Source organism: Brassica napus, chromosome C8 (genome assembly GCF_020379485.1).
Source record: "Brassica napus cultivar Da-Ae chromosome C8, Da-Ae, whole genome shotgun sequence".
Taxonomy (NCBI): Eukaryota; Viridiplantae; Streptophyta; class Magnoliopsida; order Brassicales; family Brassicaceae; genus Brassica; species Brassica napus.
The window spans coordinates 2,612,073-2,628,913 of NC_063451.1; the positions used below are offsets into that span (position 1 = coordinate 2,612,073).

General features: G+C 38.3%; 4 protein-coding genes and 1 long non-coding RNA gene across 5 annotated transcripts; 2 read left to right on the top strand and 3 right to left on the bottom strand.

Moving 5' to 3' along the window:
• Window positions 1-4,502: 4,502 nt before the first annotated feature.
• LOC106433198 lies at window positions 4,503-5,437 on the bottom strand. The gene is made up of 2 exons (XM_013874045.1): window positions 5,135-5,437; window positions 4,503-4,973 (listed from the first exon to the last, which is right to left on the bottom strand). The coding sequence occupies exons 1-2, from the start codon at window positions 5,435-5,437 to the stop codon at window positions 4,503-4,505; spliced, it is 774 nt and encodes a 257-aa protein (XP_013729499.1).
• Window positions 5,438-10,094: 4,657 nt separating this feature from the next.
• Window positions 10,095-12,306, top strand: LOC106433209 (high-affinity nitrate transporter 2.1-like). The gene is made up of 3 exons (XM_013874054.3): window positions 10,095-10,978; window positions 11,077-11,192; window positions 11,486-12,306. The coding sequence occupies exons 1-3, from the start codon at window positions 10,172-10,174 to the stop codon at window positions 12,150-12,152; spliced, it is 1,590 nt and encodes a 529-aa protein (XP_013729508.1). The 5' UTR covers window positions 10,095-10,171; the 3' UTR covers window positions 12,153-12,306.
• A 279-nt stretch (window positions 12,307-12,585) lies between these two features.
• On the bottom strand, window positions 12,586-13,517 carry BNAANNG33810D (uncharacterized protein At1g08160). Its single transcript, XM_013799858.3, has one exon. It carries the CDS (start codon window positions 13,449-13,451, stop codon window positions 12,822-12,824), a length of 630 nt encoding a protein of 209 aa, XP_013655312.2. The 5' UTR covers window positions 13,452-13,517; the 3' UTR covers window positions 12,586-12,821.
• Window positions 13,518-13,990: 473 nt separating this feature from the next.
• On the top strand, window positions 13,991-15,207 carry LOC106360273. Its single transcript, XR_001272734.3, has 2 exons — window positions 13,991-14,831; window positions 14,905-15,207. It is a non-coding gene; the product is annotated as an uncharacterized LOC106360273 (long non-coding RNA).
• Window positions 15,208-15,670: 463 nt separating this feature from the next.
• LOC106433207 (cyclin-dependent protein kinase inhibitor SMR2) lies at window positions 15,671-16,374 on the bottom strand. The gene has a single exon (XM_013874052.3). It carries the CDS (start codon window positions 16,184-16,186, stop codon window positions 15,863-15,865), a length of 324 nt encoding a protein of 107 aa, XP_013729506.1. The 5' UTR covers window positions 16,187-16,374; the 3' UTR covers window positions 15,671-15,862.
• Window positions 16,375-16,841: the final 467 nt, after the last annotated feature.

A 16,841-nucleotide genomic window follows, 5' to 3' on the forward strand; every position in this document is an offset into this window, starting at 1 on the left:
CACCCACTAAGAAGCAGAAGACAGTTAAGACACATAATGAGTCTGAAGCTGATGCAGCGGGAAAGGGTTCTAGCGAGAAGGAATGTAGTAAAGAGTTGGAGTTGGAGAACAAAGCGACTCTAACGACCATTGTGAGTACTCTGGATATTATTTCCAGAAAATTTGATCAGGTTGACTCATGGTTGGAAGCTTACGAGTTAGACCGGAACAGACCATTGATGGACCAAAAGACCATTGATGACATGGTGAATGCTTTACTGGAGGAGTGTCTGAAAGATCTGGGGATTGGGAAAATTCCCGAAAACCATGATAACCCCTCTCCACAATTATCAGATAACTCTTTATCGATGGCATCACCGGTGGTTCGAACGCATCAGAAGTCTGTCAATAGTCCAACGTTAGTAGCTGCGACTCCTGGTAAGGAGTTCGGACCGAAAAAGAATTTGGCCAAGGAGCTTGAAAAGGAATCAGGGGTGAAAAGGACTTTGGATGAGGAGTTTGGTAGTGTCGATAAAGTTACTGATATGCGGCCTCTGGATTTCGTAGTAGTTTCTCCTGCAAAGGCTACTAAGGATGATAAGGCTACTAAGGATGATAAGGCTGCTAAGGATCCAGCCTATGGACGCGGCTGCAGGCGCAAGTGTATTGTTAAGGGTGAGGAAGCCGATGAGAAGAAAAAAGCAGCGCAGGCAGATGCTGCGTTTAAGAGGAAGGAGAAGGCTGAGGCTAAGAAAAAAGCTGCTGGGGATAAGAAAAAAGAGGCTGAAGCTAAGAAAAAAGTGGTTGAGGCTAAGAAAAAAGAGGCTAAGTTAAAGAAGAAACACGAGGCTGAGCTAAAGATGCAAAAACAGGCTGGGTCAAAGTACAAAAAAGTGACTCCACCGCGTGACGGTGTAACAAGATGCAAGGTACAACCTGATGTAGAGTATAGTTCATTGGCTGATATAACTGACGAAGTTGTTGCAGAACAGAACGAATTCGCGCGGGAGTCTGATGTCAAAAATTCTGAAGTGGTTAGATCTGCCATAATTAAGGACCGGGAGAAAAATGTTCGGTTAACCCCAAAAGGGTTGTCAATGACGACAGTTTCTTCATCATTAGTTTTTTCGAACGTAGGACATGATGGAACGATGTGCATGAGGAAGAATGTTACTCATTCATCAGCAATATATGACCCTCTAGCACCTGTTGATCCGACGCTATTGGAGAAACTTATGCAACACATCAAGGCAATTCCACCCAAACCACCAGCAGCACCAGGTAAAAAAGAAGTACTAACAGCTGATCATGAGAGTGACTTCTACAGCATACTCATCCATGAGAGACCGTGGCCGGAGAATGAGTATGGATGGGTGTTTGATAATGTAAGTCTTTATTACGGCTGAGTTATATATTATTTTATTTTATTACGGCTGTGTTATCTAATTTTTACGGCTGAGTTATATATTCTTTTATTATATCACGGTTGAGTTATATATTCTTTTATTATATAACGGCTGAGTTATATATTTGATTACGGCTGACTTGTTAATATTATTTATGTAGCATGTTGTGGCGTATATGAACGTCCTCATTAAAAGGTCCATGCGAGAGCCCACTCCATTCTGGTCCAAGCGGATTGCCTTCGTTGACGTTTGGTGGCAAAGTTTTTTGATTCACGATTACGCTCAGTTCAAGATGAAACCCACAATGTTCATGTTCAAAGGCAATGGTTATGAAGATATGATAAATGGTAGGATTCCCGATCATTGTCGAACAAACTTGAAGTGGTATGAAAATGTAGATCACTTGTACAGATGTCTTCAAACGGGCAGAAATCACCGGGTTGCGTATCACGTGGATCTGAAGAATGAGAAGATTGATTGCTACGATCCAATCTTTGGAGAGGTAACACTCGAAAGTGAGCAGAAAATTCTGAATTCATTTAAACTGCTGACGCACATGATTCCCGCTATGTTGAGTGTACATATTCCTGCCAATATCCAACCCATTAGCAGGAAGAAGTTCTCATTCAGAAGGAGGAGCAAAAGATACACTCCACAAAACACCCAGGTTGGCGATTGTGGGGTGTATTCGTTGAAGTTTGTGGAGTGTCTAGCGCTTGGTGTAACGTTTGATGGGATAAACGATCAAAATATTCAAGGTTTACGGATGAAGATGGCAGCAAATATCCTCGCTGAAGGAGGAAATGTTGTGATGGACCAAATGATGTCTAAATGAACATGTGTTGTTATGAAGTACTTGACACTCGAAAGTGACTAGGGAATTCTGAATTCATTTAAACCGCTGACGCACATGATTCCCGCTATGTTGAGTGTACATATTCCTGCCAATATCCGATCCATTAGCAGGAAGAAGTTTTCATTCAGAAGGAGGAGCAAAAGATACACTCTACAAAACACCCAGGTTAGCGATTGTGGGGTGTATTCGTTGAAGTTTGTGGAGTGTCTAGCGCTTGGTGTAACGTTTGATGGGATAAACGATCAAAATATTCAAGGTTTACAGATGAAGATGGCAGCAGATATCCTCGCTGAAGGAGGAAATGTTGTGATGGACCAAATGATGTCTAAATGAACATGTGTTGTTATGAAGTACTTGACTTATGTTGTTGTTGTTTTATGATGAACTTATGTTGTTATTTTGTACTTGACTTATGTTGTTATTAAGTATTTGACTCAGTCTTATCGTTTTTATAACCCTGCCGTGTCGTATATACGTAACTCAGCCTTACCCCAAACATACCCTATAATCGTAACATGTTTATATAATTCAGCCGTATCGATTAGTATTACTCAGCCGTTACGATATTATAACTTAGCCATACCTTAAACATACCCTATAATCCAAAAAAATAAATATTTATATTCTAAAATGTTAAATTGAAACTCCAATTATATATCTGAAGTGAATATATAATCAACTGAATGTGTCTTCTTTATTGAATCTACGAGTTTAGAATCAATCATGATCTTGAGGTATATGTTTGTCTTACAATTACTCATAAACTTAAATGATACATATAAGGTGTGAGCATAATTCAAAACTCATAAACTATTATTGGGTTATTTATCATGAATTTGTGTTTTTATAACTATTCTTGCACCATAAATCCAAATCCCAAACTTAAAAACCAAAAAAGCAAACCTAAACCCTAAATAAGCAACCCTAAACCCTAAACCCCATTTACTAAGTCAGCCATAAATGTGGTCTGTAACTCAGCCGTAAAGTGTAACTTCATCCTGACGTTTGGCGGGAAAAAGATAACTGCTTCTTGGGAAATTTTAACTCGAGACGTTTGACGTTCTGTACCTCTCTATATATTGTCTCCTCTCTTACACCTTTCTCTCTCTAAAAAAAACCTAAACAAAAACTCTCTATCCCCATCAAAAGTTATGACGATTGTTCCTGGTTATTCGACGATGTTAGAGAACAGTGTCAATGCGATACTAAGCTCTGCAAATCGTGAAAACCTCTCTCTTCTATGCCCTGGTCCGGGTGAATTACTTGACACAACCAGTACTATATGATTCAAATTTTTAAGTGATCTCTCTCTCGTCATCCCGTCGATTCTTGCAGAAGGCTGGGTTCATGATTGGCCAACATACCGTGCAATTCCCGATCATTTTAAGGAACGCTGGTTTCTTCAACTCGTTGTAAGAACAGTTTGTCCACTTAAAATGGCAGCATAGCGTTGCGGAGTTATTTTTCTGTTGTGTTCTCAATGGTTTTGTAATTTTTTTTTTGTTGTAGCGCAAAAACACATGGGATCGAAGGCATAATTCGACAGTTTGGACACATTTTAATCTTGTGGCCAGAACGCTATTTCGTTTCCAGATGCGGTATTTGAAGAGAACTTGGGCAATCGGAGGCGACAAGCCTCCGTGGATGTTAACAAGAGTCTGGCGTGATCTCGTCCACATGTTTGAAGAGTTTGGTCCTGACAATTTTGGTTTCTGAAAGTGATGCCTTGTATGTATTTTGAATTTGATAATTTCGGTTCCTGAATGTAAACATGTCGAATTCATATTTCTTGTATATTAAGTACTATAACCCAGTCATAATGTGTTTGTTTAATTCAGCCGTATCTTTATAATAACTCAGCCTCTACGTATAAAATAACTCAGCTGTGAATGTTAACTTAGTGAAAACATAAAGTTAACTCAACCAAAACGTATAAGGTAACTCAGTTGTGAATGTTAGTTTACGAGAAATGCTTTATTTATTCAGCCGTAATACCAATTCTTTCAATTAATCAGCTGTTTATTGACTTCGCGACGTTTCTTATTTTGGGCTGGAATTATAACAGTTGCGTTTGAAAACAGAAACTCAGCCGTAATGCAAATACATGAAAATCCCTAATCCAGCCGTAATATATTTAAATGAAAACAAAAACCCAGCCGTAATTCAAATACATGAAAATCTCTAATCCAGCTGTAATATATATAAGTGAAAACAAAAACCCAGCCGTAATTCAAAAACATGAAAATCCCTACAACACTTGCTTACATCGGACAAGTTTTCGCATTATGGCCACTCTGTCTACATCGAGAACATGTGTGTTCTTTCCTAGGACGTTTGTTTTGAAGTGCAACTTCTAAAGCAGATTTCATCCTATTTTTCTTAGGTCTTCCTGGTTGTTGACGAATATACAGGGGCAAGCACGGTTGGTTTGCCACGATTTCTGGAACAAGTTGCGCTGAGTCAGCCGGCATGATAGATTCAGCGTATGCGCTCACCAAATATTCACTGTTATAGTAAGGACTGCACATGGATATACGACAAACATTGTTGTACTCCGCAGCTGCGATTGCGTGTACACATTGTAATTTCTCGCGTTTGAAACGCCGACATGTGCACTTTTGCTCTACCAAATTAACAACATTCAAAGACTCGCTAGAAGATCCATATTTAACTTCAGTGTGATGATCATCAATCCTTTGGACCGTCAATTCTCTGGCGACAGTTACACAACCCTATTAACAAAAAAAGAATAAATATGAAACGACTGAGTTATTACATATTACGGCTGATTTAAGAATTATAAAGGCTGACTTATGAATTTTATGAAACGGCTAACTTAAGAATTTTATGATTTTTAAAGACAGACTTATTTTTACTGTTACGACTGACTTACATGTAGTAGTTTCTCGACACCACGCGTAAGCGTCGTTGGCTGCGATCTGACATCCTCTCTCCGTTCAGAAAACCATCTAGTCATCATAACCCGTATCGATTCTAATATTCGAACAATGTTTTGACCTCTAGCATGCGACAATGCTCTGTTCATTGATTCCGCTATGTTTGTAGTCATCAAATTGTACCTCTCGCCCGGGAAATGAACACGCGTCCACAGGCGTACATCAGCTCTTTGGAGGTAGCCGTGGAGTGCAGGATGAATCACTTCAATCTCCTCGAAAATCGCAGTAAAGTCAGACATCCTAAAACATCTCGCCGCTTTCTTCACCAGACGGAATGCTTTTTTTCCTTTGTACCGTCCCAATATGTTCTTATATAAATGGTAGGTTCATATTCCCCGAGCAGCCAACGGATACACATTTCTAATTGCTTTCCCTATCGAGTTATGCATGTCCGAGATTATCGCAAGACCCTCGTCGTCAGGAATCAGAAGTTTTAGTTGCGTAAAAAAACAATGCCACGAATCATCATTTTCTGTGTCAACCACTGCGAAGGCTATTGGAAAAATCTGGCAGTTACCGTCCTGAGCTAGTGCTGTGAGTAGCGTCCCTTTGTATTTTCCATTGAGAAACATACCGTCGACTACAACAACTTTGCGCATGAAAGGAAACCCATTAACGCTCGCACCAAAGGCAAGAAACACATACATGAATCTTCCAAGCTCATCGATTTGAAGACGCGTAACTGTACTCGGATTTGCCCTTCTTATCATGTATACGTAAGAAGGCAAGCTTTCAAACCCACACTCAAGTGTTCCCTCATCGATTTCCCTTGCAAATTTCAGCGACCGGTGTGATTTCCAATAATCCATATGTTCTCATGAAAAAATGATCTTCATTACTCAGCCGCATCAAATAATTAAGACAGCCATAACGTACTGAATAACTCAACCATATTTTACTATAACTCGGCCGCATCCAAATATATAGTAACCCAGCCGAATTGTATGATTATGTCAGCCTGTACATTTGACATTACTCAGCCGTGTCGTTAAAATAACTTAGCCACAACAAAGTAATTACCTTTATACCAAACTGCTTAGTGATAGCTATTCCGACGCTCGTAGGGCGAACGGCAGGACCAACGTCGCCGAGAAAGTTCTTGTACAACTTACCTAAAATATATGGTGTTGCTTGTTGAGATCGATTAGAACGCTCTGTGCAGGAACATGTGTGCTTCGAATCGTAAATACGAACATAAAACGCCTTGGATTCTCCTTGGGTAGAAGCACGAACTCTCCAGAGACATCCATCAACCCAACACTTAACAACGTATGATGTCGGGGTTGATGTTTCTACATCAAAATCAAATTTATCCCTCACTGTAAGAAGTTTCAGTCGTCTCTCCAAATCGTCTTTACTATCGTATCGTTAACCTACCGCAATGTCTATCGATGACATCTCCAAACTTAGAACCTTCAGATTCCCTTTAGATCCGCTCATTGAGAAGTTCTGATAACTCTTCTTGGGAGGTAGCGTTGGTATATCTTCGTCATCTGTAGGAGACTCACCGTATGAGCTGAAGTTAACATATTCTGATGACGCACCGTCTGAATCGTCGAACATATCAAATCGGCTTTCAAATTCATCATCTTCTTCGTTTTCTTCGTTTTCTTCGCCTATTTCATCTTCTCCGACTACGTCATGTTTTTCTCCTTCGACATTACTAGAGCATCATTCTCATTGTCCTCTTGTTCCTTCTCCAAACTGCAACCATCGTAACTCCCACTGTAATTTTCGTCTCTGGACTCAACTACTGAAGCTTCTGCTTCTGCTTCTGAGCTAAAGCTCAAAAATGTTTTACTCTTCTCTCTTGCTCTGTTCTCCGTAATCTCCACACAGAGACGTAGTTGTTCGATTTTCTTCAGGCTTAGAAAACCTTGCAATTGTCGAGTATTGGACACGTAAACTGGTGGAGTGTCGTACGCCATCGTTTTCAATGCTTTATTCGAGAACATGTAGCTAAGCTGAATATGATCCTTCAAATCATTCAATCCGTAATCATCGAGAACAGACTTTGCGAAATCTTCATGTGTTTTTTTCTCATCTAAATGAAGAACTTTACACCCTCTACTGTCGACGTTGAATACATATTTGTTTTCTTAATCAAGTTACCGGAAACAATAATTACCAGATCTATAACCAACTGAGAAAGATGAAGACCATAGATAACTAAGATGAAGAAGAACATGAACAGTCTCATAAAGCAAGTTATAAATTTCGTTCGTTAGTGATGACATGGCAAGGAGTTTGTTGACATGGCGGATTCCGAGTCTGTATCTTGGATTTTTTTAACATTACCTCAGCCTTTAAGTAACAATAACTCGGCTATCACGTATTTAATTAATCCAGCCATGTCGTATTTAATAACACTCCAACAAAATATCTCAGTCATTATGAAATTAAAACTCAGCCGTAATTGAAGAGAACCCTTTTTACAAAAATCAGCAGTAATTAAAAGACAAGAACCCAACCATAATGTAAAATATAAACCAGCCGTAATAATGTCACAGCAAAGAACATTAAAAGAGAAAAGATTCTGATAGAATATATCTTCACCACTCCCTTGTGTCCATAATCATGCTCATCGGTTCAAACTCACGGAAGAAGAGCCCCAACTCTTTGATCCAGAAACATCGGTTACACATTTTGTCACCCTTACTGTTTTCAATGTACCACAAGGCCCAATCTCGCTCCATAACAGGAACACATTGGCAACTATAGAACGAAGGAACAATGGTTGAAATGAACTCGTCCCTCTTTGCCAGAAACTCGTCACTGTGCGACAAACCCCATGCCCATTTTAGAGATCGAACTAGTTTTCCGATCCTGATAACTGTTTCCCTCGTAAAACGAGCAAAATACTCCTCATCACCCCAAAATATTTTTCTAGTCATTGCGTATGTATACACAGCACGCTCATATCCTTCATCCGCTGCAAGCTTCATGAAAGCAAGTCCTTCTTCCTGAAGGTTAAATGTGAAGAAAAACTGTACACCCTTCATATAAAGTGTGCTTGGATTTCTCTCTGCGTAGCAAGTTTTAAACAACTCAGGAGGCATATTGAGTCTTCTGGGAACGGATAACACATCGTAAAAATGGTTTACCCTGCTCCGCTCTGCTAACGCCTTCATCGTCTTGCACGATGCTCTTAGGCCATAGAGATCTGTGAAGGAGTTACCGGCTACACGTTCAACCACTAACGCCTGAATCTCTTCAGGCAATTCAAGTATCGGGAAATAATCCATTAATGTAACGTTCATATAACTAAGCAATGATATTTGACATAACTCAGCCATGTTTGTTAATATAACATCGACGCCTTCGTAGAGATCGAGACGGTAATACTTTATTATTTAACTCATAATATTACTCAGCCATTAATATTAACATAACTCAGCCGTTAATATTTTGGGTTTTATAATGGTCCATCGAGATTTAGGATTGATACTTTGGGACGGCTGAGTGTAGAAAATACGGCTCAGAACTAATATCAAGGCTTTTATAACATCGAGACGATACTTTAGTATTTAAAAACTGATTTAACATTCACAGTAATCCTTTTTTATAATATTAAACGCCTAATAATAATGGGATGTTTCGTCTTTCTTGATTTGACGGCTCAGAACTAATATCGAGGCCATTTATAACATAGAGACGATAATCACGAGGAGTTTAAAAAGTTAAATAAGGCAGAAATTAACGATAATTCAGTCGTAATACGAAAATATTAAAATCCATACCTCAGCCGTTATACTAATCAAGAAAACCCAATATAATCGTAACATGTTTATATAACTCAGTCGTAATGTAAAACATTAAAACCCAAAACCCAGCCGTAATACAAAACATTAAAACCCAATTCTTTTCATCGTCTCTCTTGCTCTGTCATTCCGATTCATTTTGTCATCCTTGTTCTCCGTAAACTGGTGGAGTGTCGTTCGTTGAATACATATATGTTGTTGCGAATTCAATCTGTTGTTCTCAATTCATTCAATCTGTAATCATCGAGTACAGACTTTGCGAATTCTTCATGTTTTGTTTTCTCATTTAAATGTAGAACTCTACACTCTCTACTGTCGGCGTTGAATACATATCTGTTTTTCTTAATCCAGTTACCATAAACAATAATTACCGGATCCATAAGATCTCGGAGAAAGATGAAGAATAAGATGAAGAAGACAGATATATAGATAGATAAAGAAGAAGAAGAAAAAAGATGAACAGACAGACAAACGTAGTTGTAAAGTAGATCGTTAGCAATGACATGGCAAATCCGAGTTGATGACATGGCGGATGACATGAAAAATCGGTTAATCAGCCGACAAACAAATATATAACTCAGTCTCCGTAAATCAGCTCTCATTTACAATGTAAGTCAGCCGAACCATGGAAATATTTCAGTACTTAATCTTTTGATCCTTAATCAGCCGTAATTAGGATGAAAAACGATAAATCAGCCGTATCGTCACATAGATCAGCCGTCAAACGAATGATATTCTAGTAATTAATATTTCGCTAAAATCCGGCAACCCCATAATTGTTGTCTGCTTTTAACGGTTAATCGTAAACAGACTAAAAATTAAAATCCTACAAAACAAGGTTGTTTTAATTAGTTTATATAAAACTACCCAAGTACCCATTATGTTTGCTCCACGTACCTTGATAGACAAAAACCCTGATAGTAGTTGATATTACTAACACAAGCATATGTTCCTATCGGTAGGGAATGGTAGATTGGTAATTTGCAAGGAGAAATGTAACCTTTGAGATAAGCGAGAGACTAGGAAGATGCGTGCAGCGAAAATAGATTCCTCTAAAGAATACTTTTAAATTGTCAGTTAACCGTTGAGAATCTCCAAACAATACTTTTTTATGAAATTGTCAACGCTAGGAATACTACTATATAAACCCCTGGTGTAATCTCTAAACATCAATCAATACACTTGAATCAAAATCTCAAACACTAATTAAAAATGGGTGATCCTGGCGAGCCTGGAAGCTCCATGCATGGAGTCACCGGTAGAGAACAAAGCTTTGCTTTCTCGGTGGCTTCACCGATTGTCCCGACCGACACAACGGCCAAGTTCGACCTGCCGGTGGACACTGAACATAAGGCAAAGGTCTTCAAGCTCTTCTCCTTTGCAAACCCTCACATGAGAACGTTCCACCTCTCGTGGATCTCTTTCTCCACATGTTTTGTCTCCACATTCGCAGCTGCACCACTCGTCCCCATCATCCGTGAGAATCTCAACCTAACCAAACAAGACATCGGAAACGCTGGAGTCGCGTCCGTGTCAGGGAGTATCTTCTCTAGGCTGGTGATGGGAGCCGTGTGTGATCTTCTAGGTCCACGTTACGGTTGTGCCTTCCTTGTGATGCTCTCCGCACCAACGGTGTTCTCCATGAGTTTCGTGGATGGAGCCGGAGGGTTCATTACCGTGAGGTTCATGATTGGTTTCTGCCTTGCGACGTTTGTGTCTTGTCAATACTGGATGAGCACTATGTTCAATAGTCAGATCATCGGTCTAGTGAATGGGACAGCAGCTGGATGGGGAAACATGGGAGGTGGCATAACGCAGTTGCTCATGCCGGTTGTTTATGAGATCATAAGACGTTGTGGTGCGACGGCGTTCACGGCATGGAGGCTTGCCTTCTTTGTCCCTGGTTGGTTGCATATCATCATGGGAATCTTGGTGCTCACGCTAGGTCAAGATCTCCCTGATGGGAACCGAAGTGCCTTGGAGAAGAAGGGAGAAGTTGCCAAAGACAAATTCGGAAAGGTATTAATTTATCATTCGATATATATAACATTTCATAAGAATTTTTATTACATTATATGAATCAAAATTTAACTCATGATTTTGCATAAATGGTGTAGATTATGTGGTACGCTGTTACAAACTACAGGACTTGGATCTTTGTTCTTCTTTATGGATATTCCATGGGAGTTGAGTTGAGCACTGATAATGTTATCGCCGAGTACTTCTTTGACAGGTTTGTTTACCATGTCGATAGAAGAAAATATAGTAACTTTGTATTCACACATTAATAATAAACTTTTACAATTATTATTTTTTACTACACAACTTTTAATAACTATTAACTGATAATATTAAATCAGTTTAAATATTTACAATTAATGTTTTTCAAAATATATAATTTATTAATATAAATTACTAAAGTTATTTTATAAATCTAGAAAATTTATCTTTTGATGGTTTTTCAGGTGTTTTAGATATTTTATTAATATCAATTACTAAAAATATTTTACATTTAATGTTTTTCAGGTTTCACTTGAAGCTCCACACAGCCGGAATCATAGCAGCATCTTTCGGAATGGCCAACTTCTTTGCCCGTCCAGCAGGAGGCTATGCATCCGACATTGCAGCCACTTACTTTGGTATGAGAGGAAGATTGTGGGCGTTATGGATCATTCAGACAGCCGGTGGTCTTTTCTGTGTGTGGCTAGGCCGCGCTAACACCCTAGTCACTGCTATTGTAGCTATGATTCTCTTCTCATTAGGAGCACAAGCCGCTTGTGGAGCCACATTTGCGATCGTTCCTTTTGTCTCTAGGCGAGCCCTTGGAATCATCTCGGGCCTTACTGGTGCTGGAGGAAACTTTGGGTCAGGGCTCACACAGCTCATCTTTTTCTCGACCTCAACGTTCACAACCGAACAAGGGCTAACGTGGATGGGAGTGATGATAGTTGCTTGCACGTTGCCTGTGACGTTAATCCATTTTCCTCAATGGGGAAGCATGTTCTTGCCTCCATCCAAAGATCCTGTCAAAGGTACGGAGGAGCACTATTATGCTTCCGAGTGGAATGAGCAGGAGAAGCAGAAGAACATGCATCAAGGAAGCCTCCGGTTTGCGGAGAACTCTAAGTCTGAGGGTGGCCGACGCGTCCGTTCTGCTGCTACGCCCCCTGAGAACACACCTAACAACGTTTGATCATACTAGTCACATGGAAGTGTTGAAGGATTGTTGCAGATAAGAGTATGTCCCACAGCTAGTTTTCTTCAAACTTTATCAATGCTTGCAGGACGTTATTTATAATGTATCCATCTTTCTTTCACTAATGAAACCTTTTGTGTTGTTCTCGGCTTTTAGAATTCTTTTTCAAATCAAAATATACCCTGTGATATTTTGAATATTTTGCATTATATAACTAACGTCTTAAAGATATTTAAATTGGCAAACTCCACGGTTCAGTTCAGTATAGAATTACACATAAATGATAGAAAATACTCTGCGTAAATATATGTGAATTATACATTTTATAAATTGTTTTAGATTTGTTAGAAAATTTACTTTGTGAGATTTCTTCTTCTGTGTTGTGAAATGTATATACGTACTAAAATATATTGTTGATTAGAAGCGTCAGTTTTGTTAAATTTTAAAAACCATTTCCAAACAATTTGAATACAAATTACAATGTAAAACTTTTTAAAAGAAACAATGATAATGAAATGATAAGACGTATGGAATGATTGCATACAAGAAGAAATTCAAAAAGTAACACACGCACACAATCAATCAAGGGGCACATATAGCAAATTTGATACACATATATATGACGCACACAAATAGAATCATTTCAAGTTGATAAAATAATCCAAACTAAAGACGAGTTCGGCATAAAACTCTCTGGAATCCATTCAACGAGTTCGATGTAACGTTGATCATTACAGGCGTACACACAGCCTTCAAAGTACGTCTCCTTGACCGAAAAATCCACGTCTTGTAGCTCACTCTAGCCGTTATATACACTTCCATTTCAATCACCCCTTTAGTAGTTTCAGCCCTCAAGTCCTTCGCATTAAACTTGGACAATGCCACGTTGTGCGACACAAGCTGCGTCTCAATCCTTGTGTCGTTCTTTGGATGCTGCTTGAAGGCAGGGATCTCCTTGTGAGCCACGGACTGGTTATGGTGAGCCGTGGAGATGCGCATGGAGTGGTATCTCACGGAGACATGTTTCTCCGGGTTGTATGATTTGATCACATAGTCGAACTTGGCACTAATGTGATCGTCCTTGGCAATGGCAAAGTCTTGGACCGACGCGGCTTCTACCGTGTAGACTAGTCGCTTTGGCCTGAGGGTGAGGTATGTGATCAATATGGCGAGACCCACAAGGAGGCCTAAAAGGATGAGGGCGATGATGATGCATAGGACAGGGTTCAAACCTCTAGCAGGAAGGGCTTGAGGATGTGGTTGTGTTCGTCTAGGTGGTGGGTTTGGAGGAACCATTGTTAGAGAGTATATAACTTGATTGTTAGAAAAAGATAGAGAGTAAAGATTAATTTGAGTGTTATGCTGTGGTTTAATACATATGATTATATATAATAGAACTAACATGGATAGTTAGATTCTTTGCCTTTGTGTAAGGATTAGTCCCAAAACTATTCATCTAAATTCTTAATTATTTGGCATTACTTGTGAATAAATCAAGAAATCTTGGAAGCTGGAAGATTCTTACTTTTTGCTTGTTTATTTTTTATTTTCATTTTTTATAATTCTTTGCTTCTTCTTGTAATGTTGTCGTTATAACTTTGGATTTTTATAACTATCAACATTGTGATGCATATGTAAACATTACAGTTTTATTAACAGAACAGGATTCCACTCACTTTAGTTAACATCGTTGTGTTTAATTATGCCCCCTTTGCATTGTCGGAAGCCTTTATTCCTTTCCCAAAATGTGTAAAAGAAAAAAAGAAAACTAGAAACCAAATTGTGTGTGTTTAATTAGTTTTTACAGTGACTATGAGAAAACCACAAAACTTTTTCTTAAACGATGGAAACTCGATTTACGACCTTGAACCACATGTCGAATTCTTTATTCACTAGAATAAACCAATGGGCCACACGCTCTTGGTTCATGAGGCGTGTTTACCTTACAATCACCACTAATAATTGTGTCAAAACTTATAAGATCCATTAGAGTAAAAAATTGTAGCACTATGTACGATCTTGTTTGCGTTTGTAAAAGATAATGGGAAAGAAAAACTCTAAAGTAACAAAAAAGTGGTCATTGCATGCTGAGCAATGCAGAATTTGGTCACCGGATATCCCTTGGAAGATCCTTTCTCCTTCACCTTCTCCACCAGGAGCTAAACTTTTTTTTTTTAACATTCCACCAGGAGTTACACATATATTGATATATATGCACGTAAAAATGGGTGAGTTTATATATAGATTTGTACGTGTGTTTTGTATATAGACTTATTATATATAAACGCATAGCCCCATACAAAAACATAGCATGCATACATGCAATGTCTACAAGCAACACCAAAAGGAATATTCCATTAGTTATTCGATTCGTTGAAATATATCACACAATTTTTACAAAATAAAATAAAATAAAAAGATTTCACTTCAGCTATGTTTATTCTTGTTGAGTTGATTGTACTAATTACAGAAACATACTTTATAGTACAAAGAGCATGTGTCATCACTTTGCACTAACTCTTTTTCAAGTTTCACTTACTCGTTTCACATGCACTTTCTATATATATATATATAACCTTCTTCATATACCGTTCACAATCGTCATCTCTCATCTCCGAAAGCATGCCTAACAACAAGAGCAAACACGAGGCAATACCTCAAGACAAAGATCTTCCGGTTAGTCGTTTAATGATTATTGTGATTATGATTATGTCTTCTTCTAATCTTGTTATGAACCATTCTAATTAAGGGATCACCGATAGCTACTACATGAATATGAACTCGGACGAGAGGAGATGAGAGATCGAGAAGTTTACCAAGGTCTTGGTCAACGGTAACCACACTAGTACATTATGAATCTCTCTCTCTGACCGGGCAATTTCGGAACCTTTGGCAATGTTTCTCTTGGTATCTCTATTTATGTTATTGTGTCTTGTCTATCGGTTTGTAGTAAATCTTCTTGTTATCGTTTTGTGAACGGAACATTTTTTCTTGTTTGCACTATTTATTTTTCTTGACGAGCTGATGACAATAATATATAATCTCGCAACAATGCCGGTCCAACACTTTCAAAAAAATTTGGATGCCCCAAACTCATTTAAAATTTTATGTCCTTGTTATTCATGTAAATTTTTTATAAAGGCCTATATACAACTAAAATTATCGGTTAAAAACTTAAAATCATGATGTCATAAGTGGCCGGTTCTTTTACCTTATGCTCAGGACCGGCCGTATCTCGCAAATATTTATTAAGCTCTGCAAAAGATACAAGAAAAGAAACAACAGTTTTGACCAAAGAATGAAACAACAGTAAACACTAAACAACAATGGACCTGAGCCCAAGTGCATCAAGGTAGTCCTTAAGCCCAAAAGATCCAATACGATAATTTGTTTTTAATTACTCTAGCACCTAAGATTCGACTGATATCATTAATTCACCTACTATTCTTGCATTTATTATTTATTTTGTTATTGCTAAACCTTAGAAAAAAAAATCCATACAATATTTTGACACATGAGGATCAAATTGTAATAAGATACATAAAACAAAGTCGATATATACAAAATTTATGTACACAAACGGAGTTAAAGTTATAGGTAATACAAAGTGATCGAAACTGATGTCTAAACAAACAAACCTACACAATCAAGTTTGTGTTTTGTGGGTGGGAAGAAGAAACACATACAAGAGATATAAAAGCAAAGATTCAGGCGCTGTTACTCCTCCGTTTCTTACGGACGTGGTTAGGGTTATGAACAAAGAAAGTCTCTACCTCTTGGCTACCGACGTCGGTGGCTTCAAAGAACTTAAGATCTTTGAACAATCTTTTCTTCTTTGTCAGAGGAATCTCACGCGGTCTCTTTCTTGGGGCCGGTGGACAAGTCTCCAGCTCAGGAATCTTGTGATCACTTGAAGTTGGTGTACTTAGAGATCCTAACAACTCTTCTTGCTTCGATCCTTCTTCTTCTTGGTTTATGGGTTTCTGTTCTTCTACTTTTGCTTCTTCTAGGGGCTCGAGAACCTTAGACATGGTCACATGGATGTATGTTTTCTATATCGGAATGCGAAAGTTTCGTGTGGTTATTTACCTTCTAAAAGGGAATAACATTAATTTTTGGATCTAGAAAGTGATAGGCAGAGAGAGAAAAAGGGAGATTAAAGGGAGTGTATTCTGCGAAATGTCCATGTACTAATACTGAATGAATGAATATTCCGTTATTCAATGTTTTTTGTGCAACTTTTCAACTGCAGGATAATTAGTTAGATAAATTAATTTCTACATAAACAAATTTCGTTGATTAAAAGAAAATGAACACTAGAATAATAGTGTATTAGTTGAAATTTAAAGAAGCTTATCCAGAATAAATCGCAATGTGTCACATCATTCTTCAATGCTACATGTCTCTAAATACGTACAAATGCTTTGCATAGGATACCCATTTCATCGCTAATATAATATTTCATACAATTGATGTGTCTACTTTCCGACATTCATTGGCCTATTCGATGCATCTCAGCCTATTAGTTGAGCCAATCAGATATTGCCATTTAAGCCTCCACTTGAGTTTGGTTTGATATTGGGTTCTATTGGTAAACTGGATCAGGATTGGGCTTATGAATACAACATCATCCACAGACATGGCATAACCTAAAACCCCAACCCACTAAATCCAACTCAATCGGAA